The sequence below is a fragment of the Pseudochaenichthys georgianus genome, chromosome 14 (genome assembly GCF_902827115.2).
Source record: "Pseudochaenichthys georgianus chromosome 14, fPseGeo1.2, whole genome shotgun sequence".
NCBI lineage: Eukaryota > Metazoa > Chordata > Actinopteri > Perciformes > Channichthyidae > Pseudochaenichthys > Pseudochaenichthys georgianus.
The window spans coordinates 11,555,515-11,578,040 of record NC_047516.1 but is presented as its reverse complement, the minus strand read 5'-3'; the positions used below and the strand labels follow the sequence as shown (position 1 = coordinate 11,578,040).

At 39.1% G+C, this 22,526-nt stretch overlaps 1 protein-coding gene across 1 annotated transcript in view; it reads right to left on the bottom strand.

Moving 5' to 3' along the window:
* LOC117458604 (janus kinase and microtubule-interacting protein 2-like) overlaps positions 1-20,510 on the bottom strand; it is a 20,831-nt gene extending 321 nt beyond the window's left edge. Inside the window, exons 1-11 of the mRNA XM_034099195.1 lie at positions 20,378-20,510; positions 10,784-11,031; positions 9,756-10,010; positions 8,737-8,979; positions 7,816-8,025; positions 6,501-6,599; positions 6,192-6,338; positions 5,940-6,080; positions 5,437-5,493; positions 3,922-4,044; positions 3,629-3,757 (exon numbers count right to left, since the gene is read on the bottom strand). Of these exons, the coding sequence (XP_033955086.1) occupies positions 3,629-3,757; positions 3,922-4,044; positions 5,437-5,493; positions 5,940-6,080; positions 6,192-6,338; positions 6,501-6,599; positions 7,816-8,025; positions 8,737-8,979; positions 9,756-10,010; positions 10,784-10,912 (1,533 nt within the window). The 5' untranslated portion in view covers positions 10,913-11,031; positions 20,378-20,510. The remainder of the gene's footprint in view (positions 1-3,628; positions 3,758-3,921; positions 4,045-5,436; positions 5,494-5,939; positions 6,081-6,191; positions 6,339-6,500; positions 6,600-7,815; positions 8,026-8,736; positions 8,980-9,755; positions 10,011-10,783; positions 11,032-20,377) is intronic.
* Positions 20,511-22,526: the final 2,016 nt, after the last annotated feature.

Here is a 22,526-nt window from a genome sequence, read left to right as displayed (position 1 = left end):
GAGTTACTGGCAGGCCGCAAACAACTTCACGGCGTATACTGCCGGAAGTCCGGGGAACTTCTGTTGCCATAAATTAGTCTCTCTCCGTTGGTGCGTAGGCTAATGCTAATGCTAATAATGCTGTCACTACCCGATCCGTCTCCCTGCCCGATCGGTACTGCGCATGTGGGAGATGGTCCGGAAGTCCGGACGGCAACCCAAGATGGACACTTGACACAGTGGCTTTTAGCAAAGCTCAAAAAGAAAACTTGAGAGAGATGAGTTATTGTTATTACAACGTGACTTCACTATTATTTAACAACTCTTTTTATTGGGTTCTTTTATTTGGGGTCAAGTACATTGTCAGAATAAGTGAGAAATGAATTTAACTTCTGTTAGACAGCCATATGTACTGTGAATGTATGCAAACATGTATGGCATATGGCTGTCTAACAGAAGTTAAATTCATTTGTCACTTATTCTGACAATGTACTTGACCCCAAATAAAAGAAACCAATAAAAAGAGTTGTTAAATAATAGTGAAGTCCACATTGTAATAACAATAACTCATCTCTCTCGAGTTTTCTTTTTGAGCGTTGCTAAAAGCCACTGTGTCAAGTGTCCATCTTGGGTTGCCGTCCGGATTTGTCCAATATGGCGGACCATCCCGCACATGCGCAGTACCGATCGGGCAGGGGGACGGATCGGGTAGTGATGAATGCAAATGCCAGCAAATACAATGGCGGCTTCACAAAACTTTTCAGAGTTTGACGGGGCGTGGTTTACATTTCGCCCAGCCAATCAGAAATTGGATCTTTTTTCTCCCAGGAAAGTACCTGCTCTCTAGCACGCACTAAAAAGGGGTGAAAAGTTATCTGAACTAAGTTCTCTTTTTGGTGTGAACACAAAATCCCAGGAACTATCGGAACTAAAAGGGAAAAGTACTCCGGTGTGAAAGCGCCTCTTTTAATTAAAACACATTTTTTTTATTGTCTTTTTTTTACCACATTTTAATGCATGAGGATACTCTTCATTAACAGTTTATCAAATCAGGCTGTGATAACAAAAACAGTACTGGCACTTCTACATGAGTACGTTGAACATTTTTCAACATGTTGGATGCTATGTTTTGAGCAAATGCTGGTTGCTGATACTCTTTCTGAGAACATGGCCGCGCGCACAGTCGCAGCGGCTCGTAGCTCTTCCTTTCTGTGCTTTCTATGCGTGTTTTCGTCCGTATGTCTACTAGTCAATGTTATGGTTAGCAGTGCGAATCCTATGTACATCCGCAGGGACCTACTTACGATAGGATTACAGTGCAATGTGGTGATAACAAGTGCATTTTCGCACTCCCACAATATACCGGAAGAGATAGCCAGGACACCGGGCTCTCCGTGGATTGTTGTCGGCTCCACCAGGCATCGGAGGCGGAGGCGGAGGAGCAGGAAGTGGAAGCGGGGATGCCGGTCCAGTCAACTGGCTAAGCTAAGGAGACAACCTCACAAACCACCGCTACCCAGCATCTTTCTCACGAACTCCAGATCCATCCTCAACAAAATGGATGAACTAAACCTACAGATGTCTGAAAATAAATACGTACAAGACTGTTGCATCCTGATCATAACGGAGACATGGCTACGCCCACTTATCCCAGACGGAGCCATTGAGCTAGCGGGGCGAAGAGCATACCGCTGGGACAGAAACATCGACTCTGGTAAAAGCAGGGGAGGGGGGGTTATGCATTTACGTAAATAACAACTGGTGCAAGGATGCCATAATCATGGACAGTCATTGCTCTTCAGACCTGGAGTACTTGACGGTGAAATGCAGGCCTTTTACCTCCCTCGTGAGTTTACCGTTGTCATAGTAACAGCTGTCTACATACCACCAGATGCTAATGCTAAAATAGCGCTAGGCTACCTGCACAGTGCTATCAATTCACAACAAAGCACATATCCCGAAGCCGCCCATATCATAGCTGGTGATTTCAACCATGCAGACTTGAAGACAGTTCTCCCAAAGTTTGTACAACACATAAAATGTGCTACCAGGGGTAAAAAACACATTGAATAAGGCCTACTCAAACATTAAGAAGGGATTTAAGTCTGTACCACTACCACATCTAGGGCAGTCAGATAACCTGTCCATCCTTTTAACCCCAGCATACACCACTGTCAGGAGGAAAACTCAACCCACCACAAAGACTGTTAAAACATGGCCTGAAGGAGCTTCACTTTTAAATCCAGGCTGAAGACTTTTCTTTCTGCTGCTGATTTTAATTGAACTATTCATATCTTAGACTGCACTGTAACTGTTATCCATGTATTTTTTCTTTTAATGTTTATTTTATTAGCTTTTATTTTTAATGACTGATTTTAAATGCCATTTTCTTAATGTCTTTCATCTTTTGTAAAGCACTTTGAATTGCCTTGTGTTGAAAAGTGCTATATAAATAAACTTGCCTTGTCTTGCCTCTTATACCCTAACTGCCATGAGACAACTCAAAATCAAGTTTCCAAAATCCGACACTGAGGTGGTCTTAACGCACCGGCAGATGACAGCGCTGACAAAGTGTTTTTTCCCGCAGCGAGACGCTAATACTAATTGTGGGCTTATCATGTTGATTCGGTCACAACAGAAAAAACAAAAACAAATTCTCGCTCTCTCCAGAGGGGCAGGTCAGCCAAAAAGGCCAAACGGGCTGTTGCCCGGGCAACATTAGCCCGTACCTGTGCACGTCCCTGCTCAGCACTCTGTTACAGGAAGAACCAAAACAGGCTTGAACTGAATGAAGCTTTGTATTGTGTTGTTTTATGTAAATGTGCAGTCACAAATGTACAACAGGCTTACAGGCTTCAGTACTCAATAAAAAGGCTATGTGTCACTGCACTTATACTACTAACCCACAGTAAGTTATGTTGACCAGTAAATATATTAAAATGGTGTGAAACTCCCACAGTCTTATAGCAGCCATGAGAAAAGTAAAGCAAAATAATTTAAGAAGCCTTTTATGATTCTCATATTCACTCTCTGACTGTGGCCATTCACTGCTAATTAAACCAATATTCAGACACATTCTCTGTGAGCCAATCACATTCCAGTTCAGTGTGAAATGTATGCAACCCTGCTAAATGTCCATCAGGGGATCCTATACTACTTATCGCATCTCCACCACCCAAAAAGTGTACTACTTTGCGACGTGTCTTAATCTCCAAAGAATCCTTGCGTTCCTCAACTTTATCACCAACCTACTCCGAAACAGAAGAGTTGTTTCCTTTCACTAGATTGCTAAACTGAGAGGAATTGATCATACAACAATGGTATGTTTACAGTTTCAAAGCTCTTAGCAACTCTATTTGTGGCGATTCCCTCAGTTTCAGCTGGTGGTGAAGAACAGTAAGAACCATTTCTCAACCACAAAACAATTAAAAACATTTACTTAGAGAAACACAAAATTAATATCAATCAAATCACACCTGTGCCTTTACAACAGAAAAGAGGTTTTTGTTAAAAATAAACAAATAAACAAAACATTGCCTGTGGGTGAATAGTGATATTTTAGATAGAATGAATTAAAAAAAGGGAAATTATTACAGTAGGTTATACGTAGATGGGAGTGATAAACAGTGATTTTCTGACTGTGTTTTACCTTGGCTTCCATCTCAGCATCCAGAATGCCTCCTTTCTGTTCCTGCAGCAGGGCGTAGGCTCGCTGTAAGGCCTGATACTCTCTGGTGAGCTGACGGAAACGCAGCTCCGACTCCTCGTTGGCGAGACCCTTTTGTGACACACCAGGCAAGAGGTCAAAGTCTATAGGCGAATTTGGATACAGCATATTTCTATTCGAATGTGTCTGAATGGACGTGATCGTGAATGATATCGGAGTAAATTCAGGATTTTGAGTATTAAGTCCTAAATCCTGAACATTAGGCTAAATCTCACCTCCTCCAGGTCTTCATCGGGAGTCGCAGGAGTTCTGTCCATCCTGAACGAAGCCACTGAGGACGTCTCTGAGTCCATCGACTCTTCATCATACCCGAAGAAGGTGTCTACTACGATGTGCCTCTGCAGAGAAGGAAGTTGAAATATGTACAGATCTAAACCATCTCTGACCAAAGTCCTCACTCTTGGGTATCCCAGAAGTCTTTTTATTTTCCTTTTTCAATGTGGTATTCAACTAAATTCAACAAAACCTTTATGGGACTATCCCTTACTGAATCAAAAACATATCAATGCAGGTTTTACTTAAGTGTCAGAGGAAGAAGTTTACATTTTGAGTTTGGTGAACCTATATGTGTATAATGACTCATACACATATAGGTTCTACATGTTATACATTACATGTTACTTGTTAGACGCTTTTATCCAAAGCGACTTACATACTCAATACTGTGGGCAATCCCCACAGGAGCAATTTGGGGTGAAGTGTCTCAGGGACACAACGACATGCTGACTGCAGTGGGGTTTGAACCTGTGACCCCCTGATCCCCGTGTGGCGTGTCCCCGTGTATTATACAAGACTCACTTTAATACATGTAGAGCCGAGACATGATATTGACAATTAAAAAGACAAGGCTGACAGGCAGGTAGGCCATCCAATCATTTTAGCCGGGCTTTTTACAGTACTACGGCTTCCACAGATGACTTTTTTTTATGGATTTTTTGTCAAAGCACTTCAGATATTCATTGCTATCGGGATGTTAAGAGCATTCCATGGAATATAACAAAAAGTGTATCTCGAGCCGGTTTCTCAAACTTACATAGGCTACCCTACCTTTAAGGCAAGGCAAGTTTATTTATATAGCACCTTTCAGCACTAGGCAATTCAAGGTGCTTTACAAAAATGAAAGACATTCAGACAAAGGCATTTAAAAACAGTAAAAGATAATAAAATAAACATTAAAACAAAAACAAAAAATGAAAGACAGAAAATGGCATTTAAAATCAGTCATTAAAAAGAAAAGCTAACAAAATAAACATTAAAAGATAAAAGTTACAGTGCAGTCTAAGATATGAATAGTTCAATTATTTCGGTTCTTGATTTTTAATTTATTCACAGAACCTCCCTTTGGAAATCCGAACATTTCCGTCCCGATTGTTAATTTAGACTGATTGTTTTCACCATGTTATGCTCGCATGACATCCACAATCGGACCCTCAGGAGGGTGTACTAGCCCCCTACTCTGCTTTGCGTTCCATAACAAAGTCTTTAAGTGTTACCTGAACACCCCGTGTTACCAAAACACTATTTTTCACCCGTCGGTGATGTGATACTTGTTCCTCAGTACAAATCACCCAAAAACTAATCGTAAACCCTGGCTATGACGGATATCCCAAATATAAATATTTAAGTGATGATAAAATTCATTCTGCTTCCAAAAAATACTCTTTCACAAAAGTTTTAACCAAACTAATTACATTTTAAGATTAAAAGCAAGAAACAGCAAATGGTTCTACCTTTATTGGCCTTGAACTTCTTTTATGCCTTTTCTTTCTTAGTAGTTTTTCCCGGTCCTGGGAAAAAAGAAACAGGATAAAACAGCACTGTAAGAAGAGTTTTTCTCTCTTCTCTTTCAAAATAAATACGAAGAAAACCAACTCAATGACACCAAAGACTCAATATACTACAGAATCTGTTCATTGCTGCTGAATAAAACATGGATTTTATGCAAAAACGTCCTTATAAGTAATTATTTGAATTATTGATGAACCAGAAATCTTAGATTCTCACACTTTTAGATATATTAATTTACGCAAAACATGCAAGAAGAAAACAAGGTGTCTCATTATACTGTGAATTATTCATTCTACTTTTTTTTATTTTTTTTTAAACATAAGGGTAAAGTAGCATCACATTTCAACAGAAGCTCTGGATTAACCCCCTTGACCCTAACTGCCAACTATACACATACTGCGTGACCCTGCTAAACGGCGTCCTCATTAAATCAGTGTAAACATACTCTTGTCAGCTCATCAATTATGTTTTGTTGCTCCAGGACTTGGAGCTTGAGGAAGGCTATTTCCTGGTCATCGTGTGCTTGGTCCAGGTCATTCAGAGACTTTAGCTTCTTCAGTGGAGGATGGGAGCTGATCTTCTCCTTCTGCAGACACACAGCACACATATTTACCATAACCCTGTCTAAATCAGTCTGTCCCTGTTAACAAACCAAATACTTCATGCATATGTGATGCAGATGTGACTTTGTGCTGACCATCTCATTGTTCTCCCTGGACAGGATCTTGAGTTTGTCCTCTAGCTTCTGGATTGTCTGAGTCAAATCATCGTTCCTCTTACTCATCAGCTTGTTCCTGTCCAGCAGTGGCTTGGACTGTTTCTCTGACTCTCGAACTCGCTTCAGCTGGTGGTGAGAAAGGGGCTTATGAATATGCAGTAAACCTGGACTGACATGTGAAAGATAAAAGCTTGGAGATTTGAAGGAATTGCAGAAATATGAAGATAAACGAGGGAAGAAAGAGAATGCATAAGGTTCATGTTCTTTAAGTGAATCATTTGGTCATACCAGCTCATTCCTCTCATCCACCAGCAGTGAGTTGCGGTCCTCTAATTTGCGTACTGTCGAGTTGAGATCAGCAAGACGCCTTTGGTTTCTCCTTAAGTCCTGAAACAAACAAACCGTTTATTATTTAACTTATCTGGAGTGTTTTACAACAAAATTGCCATACTGTATCTGTAAACTTTTAAATGCTTAAATCTCATGAATATTACATCGAAATCAGATGAATGTTCACACTAACAGTCATGAGTTCACACGCTTTCAATGTGGCAATTGACTGAAATATTATTTTGATACTGAGCTGATCATGGGACTTCGACAAATCATTGATTAAACGCTGCTCACATATCTCATGCTTCTGGCAAATTTGAGGGTGCACAAAACTAATCCTGTGCGCCATTCAGTCTGTACGTGAACCTTTCCACTCTCTTAACTTGCATCTTCTGAGCACTTATATCATCATAACTGTCTGACTTTACTGTATAACCTAAGCTAAGAAAGGATGCAGCCACATCCTGATGTCAAAGCATCTTTTCTAATGTCAAAATCCCTAATAGCAAAGATTAGAATATATATCTCTGTCGGATCCAATTGGCAACAATATCACTTTTAAAGGCGCCCTATTATGCTCATTTTCAGGTTTCATATTTGTATTTTGTGCTTTACTGTGACATGCTTCCATTCTTCAATATTCAAAAAGCGCTATTTTTTCCCCATATTGCTGTGCTGCAGCACCTCTTTTTAGCCTTTGTCTGAAACCAGAGCCCAGTCTATTATGATTGGTAAACCGCCTGGAGATGTTACGCCCCTTAGCGTCCAATGTGTTGGAGCACTAACCAATAGAAGCGCAAGTGTTCAATAGTGATGTCACTGTGTTACGGCATTGTTTGTGAGAGAAACTCCCTCTGGCATGAACTGGGATTTTAGCCTTTGCAGACCATTTACATGCACAAAAACCTGTATAACACACTAAAGGAAAGCCTAAACCCCAAAAAGCATAATAGGGCCCCTTTAAAGGACACAGAGCTTTCAGTTTGAGCCCAAGATTCGGAGATTCAGACTGCCAAAATTGAGCTTATAGCATTTCTTTGTCAAATGGAGTTACACAAAATGTCATGCATGCTCAAATAATTTGTTACAAAACCATGGCACATTGCAACTTAGCTACAAATTGATATTCAAGAGCTAAAACAAAGGGGAACGAATAGGGTTTAAGAAGTAGGAAGGCTTCCAGTTCTCACTCAAATTAAAAGTATTATCTAAATATTTGATATGATTACGTGGAGCATGGAACTTCTCCCTGCTCTTCCTCTCTACTTACTGGGCTACCACAGTGCTCAGCTCCATCTCCAGCTCTGCCGGGAATCTCTCTTTTGGGGCTTCCCAGGCCGCACTCAGCCTCCTTCACCAGGAACAGCTGGTCGTCCAGAGCTTCCTTCTGGAGCTGCAGCTTCTGCAAGAAACCCGCCGTTGAATCCAGTTCCTTCTCCAGAGCAAAGATGCAGCGATCTTTAGATTTGATTTCATCCACCTATAGTGAGGAAGAAGGACATAATTAAGTACTGATGTAACTTGGTTCTGTTGAAGTTCAGAGTCTCTTATTTGTTACGCTGCTATAGCTAAATGTTATAATTTAAATTAAATAAAAAGACAGTGAATATGTTGACAATGAAAGTACTCAAAAGAATATATGTAACATTGTCCGGCTCTGCCTTTTTTCGGTTTCTTGTTATTGGTAATTGTAAGTACAAGCTGACATATTTTTATTATCAGGATAGTTTTTCTACTTAAAGTGAGACAAAATAAGCAAATTAAACATTATTCAAAATGTTTTGCAACACCATATTAGGACAGCAGTACGTATGACTAGTAGGTAGACACTGCAGGCACAATATACAGAGACTGTGGTGTGATGAATTTAATCCAAAAGTAATCAATGTCCTTCCAAATAAATAAATATTACATATCAAATTGCTTTCTCGTAAATTTGTGATTTTAGGATTTACTAGAAAATTATTTAAATAATAATAAATAAATAATACTGACTGAATGAAAATAGACAAGCTTTAAGATTATACCTAAGTACACATGAAATAGAAATGAAGCTGAAAATAAAATCTACTACACTATGCTCAATCCCTGCATGAATATTCAACAAGCACAGTGGTCCTAATTCATATTTTGGCCAATGGACATATATCGGTTCAGTATTTAATCATTTGGTCGCGGTGACTGTGCCTACCAGTCTGCGGATGTCCTTCTCAGAGTCCCACTTGATCTTAGAGATCTGCTCCTGGTGCTGCTGGTGCTCCACCCGCAGGTCGCCAGCCTTCATCTTGTCGGACTGGATCATGTTGCTGAGAGCCTCGTCCGTCTGCTTCTTCAGAGACTTCAGCTCCAATATCTCCTGCAGGAGCTTCACCCTCTCCACGTCGAAGAAGCGGCGAGCATCCTCCTTGGCTTCCATAGTCAGGGCTGTCCGAACCTGGAAGAACCAGGGGGGCAAAAAGAAAGGTTTTCATGTGAGGGATTTCCACAGAAAGGAAATATGAGTAATGGTTATTTATTTATAAATATATATAAATAACTGTTCTTGAGAAGGGAGGCTGGTTATCCTGAGCCAACCCCATCTTTCCTGGGTTTAGCCCAGTGATGGCAAAAGTACACACATCCTTTACTCAAGTAGAAGTACAGCAACACGCTCTAAAGGTAGAAGTACTGACTAAACTTCTTTACTCAAGTAAAAGTAAAGAAGTATAGGCTTCAAAATGTACTTAAGTAAAAAGTACCCATAACTACCAGCTGTTTTAAAGAGTAACTGACCTCCCTTTATATTAATAGAACAATAATGTCATAGTTAGCTAATGAATGTTTCGATGCTGAACAACGTCACAATTACAAAGTTTTCATTGGTCCCTCTTCTTTAGAGAAGAGCAGGAAATGATGGATACATGGATCGTGTTCAAATCAATAGGCACGCAATGACTCTAAATAATAATGATCACGCCACCAAACACAGATTAAAACTAAAGTAACAAGCCTGTTTTGAAAATGTAAGAAGTAGAAAGTACAGGTATTTGTGTTCAAAATGTAAGAAGTAAAAGTTAAAAGTCGTCAGAAAAATAAGTAGTGGAGTAACATTTAGTAAAGTACAGTAACAAAGTATATGTACTTCATTGCTTCCCACCTCTGGTTTAGCCCCACATATGTTTCACAACAGCAAAATCAATCACTATCTTCACTCCCTTTTCTTAGTCTCACCTTCTCTCCGCTGCCATCGCGCATGGCGTTCAGAGCCGCTTTGAGCCTCTGGTTCTCCTGGTCTTTGATTTTGGCGTGGCGGGCCAGCTCCAGCTCATGTTGCCGTGTCAGGTTTTCCCTGAGAGCCTGGAGCTCTTTTAACTTCTCCTCGTGCCACTTGGCCCGCTGCTCCGTCATCATGGCAGTGTGACGGTGCTGCTCCTGCTCCCGCACCCGCTTCACCTCCTGGAGCTTGTCGCGCTCTAGTTTGCTTACCTTTGAGAGGAGCGACAGAGGAAGAGAAGAGAGGAATTAGGTTTCCGTTTTATTGTACTCCAAGTAGGAATCACGCTCTGTGATTTACGCAGTTGAGGTTATCAGGGCGCGTTGTGGATTTGATGAGTTGTGCATTTTGACCACCCTCAGCAAAATTTGTATTCAGCTTAATATTTAAACAGGGGGGGAAAAGGCCTTAAATCATGAAGAGGAGGGATGTTCCTCCTGCACTTTGTCCTCCTGAAATTTCCCTGTAAGGAATTAATAAAGTATATCTTCTTCTTCTTCTTCTTTCTTCTTCTTAAGGACAACATAATGATTGTTAAGATGGTGTCAATGTACCGAATGTAAGAGTGTCTTGTTCTAACTTAAGGTAAATCATCCACTTGTCCTCATTTATGTGTGTACTAGTTTTCTACATGCAAAACACAGTACATCGAGTACAACATTACCATTTTGTATAACGTCAATATTCAACCTTATTCAACCTGATCTGCCTACGGTAAAGGGCTAAAGAGGGACACTACATTTCAAGCATGTTATATAGAGAGGCTGTGCATTAACTCAACATAACATGCATGCTGTACCATAAGTGCAGGATGTCGAGACATAGGCATGCCAGTCAGAACATTTACTCGAACCATAAACCTAAATCTTAGCTTTTTTTGGACCTGAAGTTATTGTCTTGCTTTCAAAAAAAAGAATTAAGGTTTCAAATCTACAATCATTGAAACATTCAGAGGAAATGTATGTATTTAGATGATTAACAGTACCTTGCATTTTTCTTGGTGTAGTTCTATCTGAATGTCAGTCAGCTTGGACCTGAGGTCTTCATTGGCTGCCTGTAGGGCAGAGATGAGCGCTTCAGGCTTCTCGCTCTTCGTACGCCCTTTCTTGGCCATTGAGTCAAATACTAGAGGGGCTCTTCTAAAGCTTTCATTGAGACTTCACAGAAACTTTCCAAGGCGCTCCAATGGTTTCCAGTTCCTCCTCTTCCTCATTCTCCTATGAGAAAAAAGGGCTTGGGGTTGGAGGAGACACAAGGAGAGACAGAATGAGACAGATTTACTTGGCACAGTGTTGCTTCGAGCTATATGCGGATAACAGCATGCTAACATGCTCAAATTGATAGCATTTGGATGTTTTCTGTTAGATTTTTAGATGGTATACTATTCAATATGATCACCTACTTAGCATGCTTCTAATTTCTGCTAAAGGCCAGCAATGTAAGGCAACATTGGCCATCGAAACCTCTGACTGAACTGTTGGCAGACTAGTTACATTTTGGGTATTGTAAGTGCAAGTTTTTATGAGGAAGAAAAATGCATGTAATACAAAATAAAATCTCCCTCTTAGATCTGTTATATAAGTACAATGCACATGTACAATGAAGATTTCTTTGAAGGGATCATCAACGTAATAAGAATTTATCCTGTGGGGAACATGAATGTCAGGGGATCACAAGATTCGATCAGACGAAGGAAACCTCGTCAATGAATAAACAAAAAAACTAGGGCTGTCAAGTTATTTATTTTCAACGCCAATAATTATTTTAACATGCGATTAACGCATGTGTATTTGTCCTCGGCCCGCCCCGTAGTTTCAGAGCCCAAAGGCTTGACATTGTTGTTGTTGTTGTTGTTAGTTGAAAGGTGGGATATTCTAGCGAGATATATGGATACAAAAAAGGTGTTTTAAACAGCAAGCCAAGCCCTCGCTTGTGGCAGACCACGCTTGAAAGTTTGTCGGGGAGATGCCTGGACACTTCTAGGATCAGCAAGCTTTTAACAGCGATAGCTAAATGGGTGGCTACAGCTTAACATTGTGGAGGACGAGGGGCTGCGTTAGATCATTCGGATCGCATCCAACGTGTCGACTGCACATCACAGCGCATTATTTTGACCCACAGTGGGAACGTCTCATGCTTTGACTGAAGATGAAGACAGAGGAGATGCATTTTGCCAACAACTGTAAACAGGCTTGTCTGTTTGAGCAACTGGTTCAGTGCAAAGAAGTAGACAGGGTTGGGAGAGAGTGTAAGAGAGAGAGAGAGGTTCCAGGTTGTTGTATTGAAAATATTCAGGAGAATATTTGTCATTGTTCAGAGGTTGTTGTGTTGAGAATATTCAGAATATTTGTCATTGTTCCTGTGGGGGAAACTTCTGTGTAGCAATGCAGTGGGAGTCACCGACTCATGAAGGAGACATTTGATGTCAAACACTGATGGTTTATATGGAGCTTCGGCCGGAGAATTCACAAAACAAGTCCAAGAGCCAGAGGTTCTGACTTCACGGTAGAGTTGCCATGTCAATTCTGAAGAACTCTACCCCAGACCCGTGTATTTAGCTAGTTCAGAGAGAATAATCAACATTGTGCTACAAGATAGAATCATAACACTGACGCCAACAGGCAGGAACGGAGACAAAACACTGAGAGCACAGCAGCCAAGGTTACAGGTGCGTGTGCTCAATCAGGACAGTATGAACTGAAAAACTGGGTCAAAGTTATGGGCTTTGGAAAATATTTCCCAAACAGTTCCAATGATAATAAACAAACATTTGCATAAAGCATATTTGTCCACTCATATGTTGATAAGAGTATTAAAAACTTAAAAAATATTCCTTTAAGGTACTTTTAGAACAGATAAAAAATGTGCGATTAATCGCAATTAACTATGGACATAATGCGATTAATCACGATTAAATATTTGAATCGACTGACAGCCCTCAAAATGCTCAGCTGAACGGTAATTAAGGGAAAGGTTGGAAAAAAACAGCATCACCTAGTTTCCTAGATTAAATTCTATAAATGATTGTCAAATCATTCAGTTTCTATGCATCTGTTATAGCATGGCGTCTTTAATTTCAAGAAATGATTACAAATGCATTAAAAAGCGACCTCAAATAAATTCTCTCCAACAGCATTAAGCAATATCACAACATCCTGCCATTACATGGCACCGCAAAGATGAGGTCAATAATAGTGTATGAATGTGTCTTATTCTGATAAATTAGGGTAATGTTAAGAACCAAATAATCTACTCTCCTATGTTGCAATGCCTTGTTCATACCGTAGCTCAGAATAAACAAACCAAACACTTTAAACATTTGGACTTGGTCAGAATGTGTGACATACCAAGAGAATGTTTTTAGTTTTTTTTAAACAAATGGTTATCTGGGTATGTAATTAGAGGTAATCCTTCATTCCCTAGTATTTGCCTTTTCTACCTGCACTGCTTGCGGTCAGCTGAAAGCCAAGGACCTACTGTGAATGACAATTAGGGATTCGGGGATAACACCCTTAAACAATTTATTAGACCGTTACCATTTTGGTTGTCATGGGAAGGAGGTTCTTCGTATGGGAACCACTTGCAATTATCCATAGATTGCCTCTCATCATTTAAAAATCAGCCTGCATTTCCACAGTGTTGGAGTGTGCATAGCTTCAACTTGCTGCTGATACTTAATATGAGAGGGAGTTGTAATATATCTCATTGTATACAGTATTGGAGCCATTATGGCATGGCCCACAAGGGAAGTGCCGTTTACATGCTTCAAAAGTAGGTGCCTTTTTAGCATAGCTCTCCCCGACCTACACATAAACCCAATTCCAATCCGGCCTCTTCATCCTTTTCTTACCCACTTCTACTCCGTTTGCAAATGGAGGGTCCTCAACATTGAGCACTGTTCCAAATCAATTATCTGGGAGTGGAAGTGGGTTATAAAACCTTCCAACAGAGAGTCAGCATCGGTCCCATCTCAACCTGCTGCAGTGTCTGACAACGTGTCACGCTTTATACGTCATGAAACAAGCTGTGTATACAAATAGTTCCTTAGCACCATTTATTACTAAGCAGTGCAAACTAAGAATAAGTTAAACTGTCTTACAGATGTTAAGAAATTAAAGATTAATATTGTATTTTTAATTGTTTACTTATGATCCACTATAGCTGTGTCTAGTCTAGAAAACGGTAGACGTGTGATTGTACAGTGTTGTATATTTACAATATTTGTACAAATACGCTCATTGACTAGAGTCACTAGACAACCGGAAGATTGCTGCTGTATTTACAACCTAAACGTTAAAGGAGATTCAGCAGTGAGTGTGACTACAGACGGAGGTCACTCTAGATCTTACATTTTTGGCGAGGTTTAGACTACAGAGTGCTTCAATTTGTCCTCAGTGCTTATATTGTAATGTTATTTTTAAAGAGCAGTGTGTGTCCAGCACATAAATAACATAGAAGCAATCAATGGCACTTGGCACAGATACATGCAGAGGCACTTTCATTTACTATCAGTGTCACGGATCGAACCACAAACGCTGTGCTTACTGGTTGGCTACAATAAGGAGGTTGGGCACAGTGGACTGTATTATTGATTAATTACCAAATGGCAAAACAAATGTAACCGACACTATTCCTGTAACTGCTGCTTTACCATACCTACAGTAGGGTACAAGTTAGAGTATATTATCATTAAGAAACTCTGACTTACAAGATGTGACTCCCTTTGTGATCTGCTATCAGATTTAGAGAACAAACACTGCACAACTTACCACTTGTTAGACGAAATAAGATGTCATCGTATCATTTTATTTTGAATCCACCATTGTTTACTGATCATTTCCAAGAAAGGAAGTGATATGTTACTGTAGTCAAAAGAAGAGGGTTCCTAGACAGGACTGAGTAATTTACTTTTTGAGTAATTATTGTGAAAAAGTGTTTGAATTTAGATTTATTTCAAAGGAATTCATCTTGTGATCAACACGTACTCTATAAACTCTACCCAGCTATAGAAATAGCACAATTTCCCGGTTCTTCCTAAACACCTAGCTTAGTGAGCGTATCCTTACTATGTGAACTGCCTAAATGTGTCATATTTCCCCTACAATAAAGTTCCATAGTTAAAATATTATCTTTATACGCTATACTTCTTAAGATAAATACTTTAAGACTGTGGATATGGCAGTTGCACACCACACGTTGCACATTATGAGATGCATTGAGCTTAAGTGTATTTCAATTGATTGAATTCACATTATGACAGTGATGCTATGAGTGCTGCTTGAAGGCTTTCGGAAAGTCGTACAGTAACTCAATGACTTTGAAGCTTTAATGCTGTAAAAACAGTCATTTATCAGGGTTCATGACATTTGTTTGAAGTATTTACAGACCTGATGAATATAGTGTGTGCTTGTTGATATCAGTTGCTCATTTGTTTGTTGGTATAATATGTATTCTTAACAAATGATTTACAATGTTAATAAAGTGCAAACACTTTGGCAGTGACAGGGTAACACTAATGACATAAATAACCAAATAAAGCTTCAGGTTAACTTCACCTACAGTGTTGTCTTTCTTATACCTTGAATGTTTCTTTTTCAAACGTAGGCGTAACATTTGGGCACAGTATAGCTATTATACCAACTATTTTTTCCAAGCATTTAGTATATACTTTTCCAAATTATTTAATTAGTCATTTAGCCTACTGTTTATTAATTAAAAGGTCAGTTTTTGAAAGTGTGTCGCTCTAAAATCATATCCGTGTTCCTGTGATGTACTTTTTCTGAACTCAAAGTGAACAAACTCAGTGGAAAATCTATTTTGTGCGACAGAATAATGATAAACAGTATAGGATTATAGTTTGGGATTCAAATGTACTATGATTTAGCCTAAAAAATAGTTTAAATCAACTTTTGAAATAACATAATAGGTACAGTTTGTCCGCATTAAACCATCTGACTCAAAGACTTCAACATTAATTATTCTCCCGCAGAAATTATGTTTACAATTGCACAAAGGACAATAATAACTGGCATAGGCAAACAGTCGCCATTGAACAGATCTGTTTCTTTTTTGTAGTAACTTCAATTAACATTGTAGTTGCTTTTGAAGAAGCCCAGACTTTTGGCGCCACTTCCTAATGTAAGGCGCCTTACATGTATATGAAGGGAATTCAAGATATAACTAATGGTTTCTTAATGGTTGATTATTCATTTAGCTATGCTTTATAGATAAACATTTAGGTTGCCAGGATGTTTAAAATGTCTTTTGTTGATATTTATCCTTACAATTTTGTTTCCGTTTTCCTAAATTATTATATTTTGTTGTAAGTATTGTATTTTCATTCTGCTGGTCATGCAACAATATTTACAGCAAATTGTTTTAAGAGTATGGTGTTTAAGTGATGATTCACTGATTCATCTTCAACCACCTTGGACTAGCCATTACTACACCACCACCATGTGAAGCCAATCACAACTCAGCATGAACACTAAGACAGTATTAACCTACAAACCATCCACAGCAGTGTGGTTTGTCCTGAAGGGGAAGACTAAATATGAATCTGCTGTGAGCCTGATCTGATTACTGTCATATTTCATTTTCAGACTACACAGAGAAATAATCCGCTGGCTGGTGAAATGAGCATAACAGAGCCGCAGACAGGCATCATGGGAAATACAGGGTCATGCACCGGATGTTGCCTCAACTGTCTAACCAATTTTGATTTGCATTTCTATTTATAAATATGTTACTTTAACTGTTGTTCATACTGCTCTGTGGAACCTTATCTAATGTTAGGGTTAGGATAATGGTTAGATCACAAGATGCAAAGAATATCGTGTCTAAAATAAACATTTGGAATCAACTGGTTTCTTAAATAGCAGCTAATATATAATAATAAGGCTTAAATCTGAGCTGATCATTCTTAGATGCAACACTCCAAAAGTGTACTTTGTAATATGTATCTCACAGACAACATGGTTCTTGTAGTACATACATTTAGAAGCCACAACAATTGACCGTATTTAGTTTGCAAAACAGCTACACTTTTACAATAACATAACAACAAACTCTGAAGCAAACGATCATTACATTGTGAACTGTTGATTGCACTAATTTCATTATGGGAAACAGACTGTCATTACAGTACTCAACATACAGTATTTCATAGAAAACCATCACCATATACAGCACCTTTCCAAAACTAACATAATCGGTGAACATCACGAAATGACAAACTATATAAAAAAGAAGATTTGTGTTCCCTTACACAACACCCAGCAGCTAAATAGTGCAGTACTAGCTTATCCCACAAGGAATGGCACCATCTGACAAAACTGAAGACCAATAAATATGGACACGAGTCAAATAAATTGCTAGCGTCATGCCAGAAAGGGTTTAAAACGCTGAATCTTGCTAAAGCTGGTTATAATATCTTTCTGAGAAAAAGAGTGTAAGTCAACTCAATAATGCATCACAATGTCATTTATTGAAGTATAACTCAAATTACCCTAAAAGGAAACGTGCAAAATAATACATTAATTAAATCCAACATTATGAGAATTAATTGAAAAGATTGAAAGTTGATACAATTTGTGCATATAGTAAGATGGCAGGATGGCACACAACATACACATTGTGTATTTGTGTGAACCTATTTTTGCCGAATACTCTTTATTGCTTTAAATTATGGCCAACTGAAAAATGCAAGTCAAATATTCATTGCTTTGTTTGATTAGCCATTAACATAATAAAGACATATGTGTGTCTTTAGCTGTTTAGATATTTGACATTTCTTGCCAGCTAGTCAGAAACACTCTGTCTGCCATTTGGTGCTGAGCAGGGTGGTACATTAGAACTTCTAACTGAAAACAAATGCCTGCTGCTGCTTAAAAGGAGGTTGATAAGTGCAGTGAGAGTGACACATACAGTGTAATTCCAGTCTGTAAAATCAAATCCATTAGCTACTGAAAAAGAAATGGAAAAGCACGAAGGAGCTGCAGAGTTGAATGATAATTCTCTCTCTCATGCAGCACACTGGCACCATGACCCACTTTTGACTCCTCGGATGTCAATTTTGGGGGTAGGCGCTGGATTTTCCAGACACAGAGTACCAGGAATGGATCACAGAAATGCAAACGCTGCTGCTGTTGACTGTCAGCTAAAGTCTGATGGCCATCTGGGGTCTTAGGGTAAAAGCCATTAAGACATTTTTGTTGGGTTTTTAAAATAAAAAAATGAATTCTCTTTTAAAGATTTAAATTGTTCATGAAAAGTTGGTCTGCTACAATGCTGCATTTAGTAACATCATATCATTTTTGTTAAGTTTGCCTTGCTCACTAATATTCCATTTACACATTTCATTAAAACAATTAAAGAGCTGGCTTCTGTATTCCACCAAGTATCCATTTTCATTAATAGTAGGGTATTGAAATGTAGAAAAACATGTTTAACTTACTAGACTGGACATAAGTGGATATCCTCTGTTCTGATCATAAACAAAAGGCTGTTGGGTTGTGTCGTTTTTATATAACCAAATGTATTTTAAATCAGGACCTACCATCTGTCATCCACTACCCACTCATGATATTGTACAAGCCATAATTAGCCTTGGGTGAGGGTTGGTATTGATGCATTTGATTTATTACATTACAATTAAAAACTCTCACACACAACATCAATAGATGATGGTTAGATAGATACTTCAATCTTATAGTATTTGACAAAGGACAATACATGATGCAGTTAACATTTGGGTTTATGATCGTAAAGAACGAGCACACTATTGATTATTTGCAAGTGGGGCAGAAATCTACAATATTCAGGTCGAGAGGGCAAAGTGCCAGTGCTCCAATGTAAATTAGCAACTTAAAACGATTTAGCCAGGAGTCTGACAAAGTGACACGCAGCTGTCATCACTTTCCTGCTCTTTTCTGGATAATGTTTGTCTGCTTCTTAGTTCAACCAAAAATGTTCTCTAATCTAATCCATGTTACTGAAGTCAAAATCGCAATACAGTACATGAACAGAGCTCTCCTATTTCCGAAAAATAGTCTACATGTACATGTGCTTGATAGGTCACAATAAATAGTATGAAAGTTGAATATACTTTGTATAACCACAAGCTTTATATTGTTTTGACCTCACAGAACAACTGGGATGTTCTATTTGACACCATTTGTGTTTATGGACATTGTCAATGAGCAACTCAAGTGTAATGAGTCTGGATTCCGGTAGAGACATACGTTGATTCAAAGTATCATAAAGCAGCAGACATCTGCTTGTTTTTGGATCATGTTTGACTGCCTCTAAGTCCAGAGAGGAAAATACTTCTAATCTATCTGCATGAGGTCAACATATCAACACCAGGTACGAACAGAGCTGTACTCATACAGGAAAAAGAGCAGGAAAGAGCAAATGTCTGTCATGTAACATCTTGACATGGATGTGATTATCCACTGATGGAAGATGAGCAGTTACATTATGTGAATATATTCATTTTCAGGAATAAAGAAATTCCTCGTCTGGCCCTGAGCATTACAGAGAACCACATGAAGTTGAATGTCAAATTCCAAAATCTAAAGCAAGTGTGGGTACACATTTATAGGGCAAAGTTACTACGACAGCTCTGAACAAATGGCAGAGAGATCATCGCCACATATGAATCATACTTCCTGTCCGTAAGGTTAATTTCCGTACCCTTTAATAAGAGATTCATCTAACTTTGTTTATTTTATCTTCTCGCTTTATTTTGCTCCATCAATGTGTACTATTGAACGACCCCTCTTTTGCAAGTCAATCTATAAACTATTAGCATGTGAGCAGTCACCATGCAGCCGACATCTGTGCTGGCCCAAAATAAATAGTGTGACAAATGCAAATTCCCAGCAGGGGTGATGTGTGTATTAAATCAGGCCAGTGTGACAACCTCAGGCAGTTGCAGGCTGCAGACCTGGTCCCTCAGTCTGGAGGCCCTGCCAGCCCACTGTGGACTAGCATCCTCTTACAAAATCACTGCAGCATCCTTTCAAATCATGGCCAGTAATGTGTGATGGTCTGTCAAGCAAAGAAATGCACATCATGCAAACCATAGCCAATGCGCATCTGGCTTAACCTGAGGCAAAATCCCCATCAGCTGTGGGCTTTAGTGCACAACAAGTACGGCTATCAGAAGACTAACGGCCGCGGAAATGGGCTACACACACAAACAGAGATGAGGCATCCGTCGTGTGTATGCTAGATGGCCCTACATGGCGGTGAAAATCCCACACAAGCTCCATCCTCGTCATCTTCGAGGGTTTGCTTAGTGTAGGCCAAGCTATGCCACTTCCGACATGCAGGCTGAGCCGAAGCTACATGCACGAATAAGACATTTATATTTTTTACCCGATTCTGGTATTTATTGGTGCACTGTGGTCCATTTTTGGCTGCGTGAAATGAAAATAACGTATGCTATTTTACACCGCCGCTGAGATGATCAACCTGACTCAATCCAACAGGCCTGCTAGTCCCAGTAACTCCCAGTTCCGACGGTTTTAAACCCAACAACGGCAGTATTTACAGACAGCTTTCCATACCTTACCTCGCAATCGATTCTCATCATGTGAGGAGTCTTAATCTGCGTGAAACCGTGTCCATGGCATTTTGTTTTTAGGGGGGGGAAATCGCTATCGAGTGCGCTAAGGTCTCAGCATCAGCAGCAGCCCCACAATGAAGCAGTGATGGCCGGTGGTGATGATGCTGGGAGCCCCGCCCTCCTCTCCATGCAGCCGCGATGAGCTCACTGGTTTCCAGCTCCGCCGGCTCCAGTGCCGCCGCACAGACCCACGAACACACCCTGTGGTGGAAGAAGTAGACTACTCAGACTTTATACTTGCGTAAAAGTATCATTGCAAGATTGGCATTTTACTTCCCACGTAACATAAGTAGCCTACTTATTGTGCAGTAGCTAATTTCACTAATATACAGTATAAATTACTGGATTATGACTATTGATGCATGAATGTTTTCATAACAGCTGGTGAATGTGGAGCTATTTTAATTACTTTGTATACTGGTGCTGAATATCTTAACCTATATTATGTCATAGTGTATTAGTTTATTCATAGTTTTTAATAGCTGATAATCGGAATCTTTAACATAGCCTAACTGAAGCTGTCAGACGAATGTAGTGGAGAAGAAGTAAGCTATAAAGTAGCATAAACTGGAAATACTCAAGTAAAGTGCCTCAAAACAATACAAATAATAACAACAACAACAACAACAACAACAACAACAACAACATAATAATAATAACAATAATAATAATACTCGAACATCGGTGACTTTACGGCCTATTTCTAACCCTGTTTTTTATGGCCCTTAAATATTAAACATTCTCCCCTTGGATCTAAGAACAGCAAACTATCTTGGAATTGTAAAACATGTTTTAATGTATTGTGAACAAACTATCTGTTTTATTTTAGTTTGTATTAATCTCATCTTGTTCTGTAAAAGGAGCGTATAAATGCTAATATAATAATACTTATACTGAATACTTTTAAACAGTCATTTGTCAATCAATCTTATGTTAAACTGATATTTTGTTATATTATTCTAACAATGCTCACCCTCGACTAATATATTTATACTGTGAAGTTTGAAGAAGGGCTTTGCTGAAGCAATATGCCTATTTGTTTCAGGTTGTTATTGGCATGTGAAACCGTAACTGTTCCTTTCTCATTGTCAATGTTTACATCTGCACAAAACACGAGGAGGGGAACCTTAAAATCTGCATTCATGTCGACGCTATAAGCTTTACGTTTTTTAAACCAATGACTGGTGATTTATTTTATTGTTATTTAACTGTTTCTCAGAGGTATCTCTGTCGGTTTCTGCCTTTTCAATTTTCAACATGGTTGACCCAGTGGGCAGTGTATTGTTTTCCATGTACAAAACATGAAATGTGTTTGCAAATCCATCCAACATAATATCTGCAAAGAAGACTTTGTACAACCTGAATGTATGAAAGACAATTCAAAAATAAAGAGCAGTACTCTCAATTAGTCCAAGCCCTATCACAAAAAATGGTTTGATTGAATTGAAATGATCAGGTGTCCTTTGTTCAAAGACTTATTCTGAAAAATAAAATACAACATTTAAATGTGCATCTACTGTCTCATTGAGTGAGAGATAGTGCCCCCTAATGTTCGATCACTGAATTGTTTGCTGGTTTATTTGTTGAGTTCTCTACACAAATAAGAAAGCCATTCATAAATACTAGTACATAAAACGTCTGAAGCAAATGTATATTATGGCTACATGCAGACTCAGGCTTCGTTATTCCTTCTCAGCCTTGAAGTGTGTTTTCTGCAAGGTTATTCTAATCACATTTGTATCCAGTGTTATCTGACTTGAAGGTCAAAGTAAGGCAAAACACTGAATACGTTTAATCTTACATTTTATTGCAAAACGCATAGTTTTGTAACATTGATGCTTTGCATTGAGTATGGGATGTGACCAATTTCGCTATCTCATCTACCTGTTGAAATTGCCCGGAATTACTGCTTTCCCCGTCTCATTGTTTCACTGTGTTTCAATGTGTTTGGGTTCTATTTCCTTTTCTCTTTGCCCCCCCCCCCCCCCCCCCCCCAACCTTGCAACCCATAGCCCCACCTCCCAATATACATCTACGCATCTGCAGCATAAATAGTTTGAGTGTCAGCCAACAACACTCTCAGTAACAGGACAGA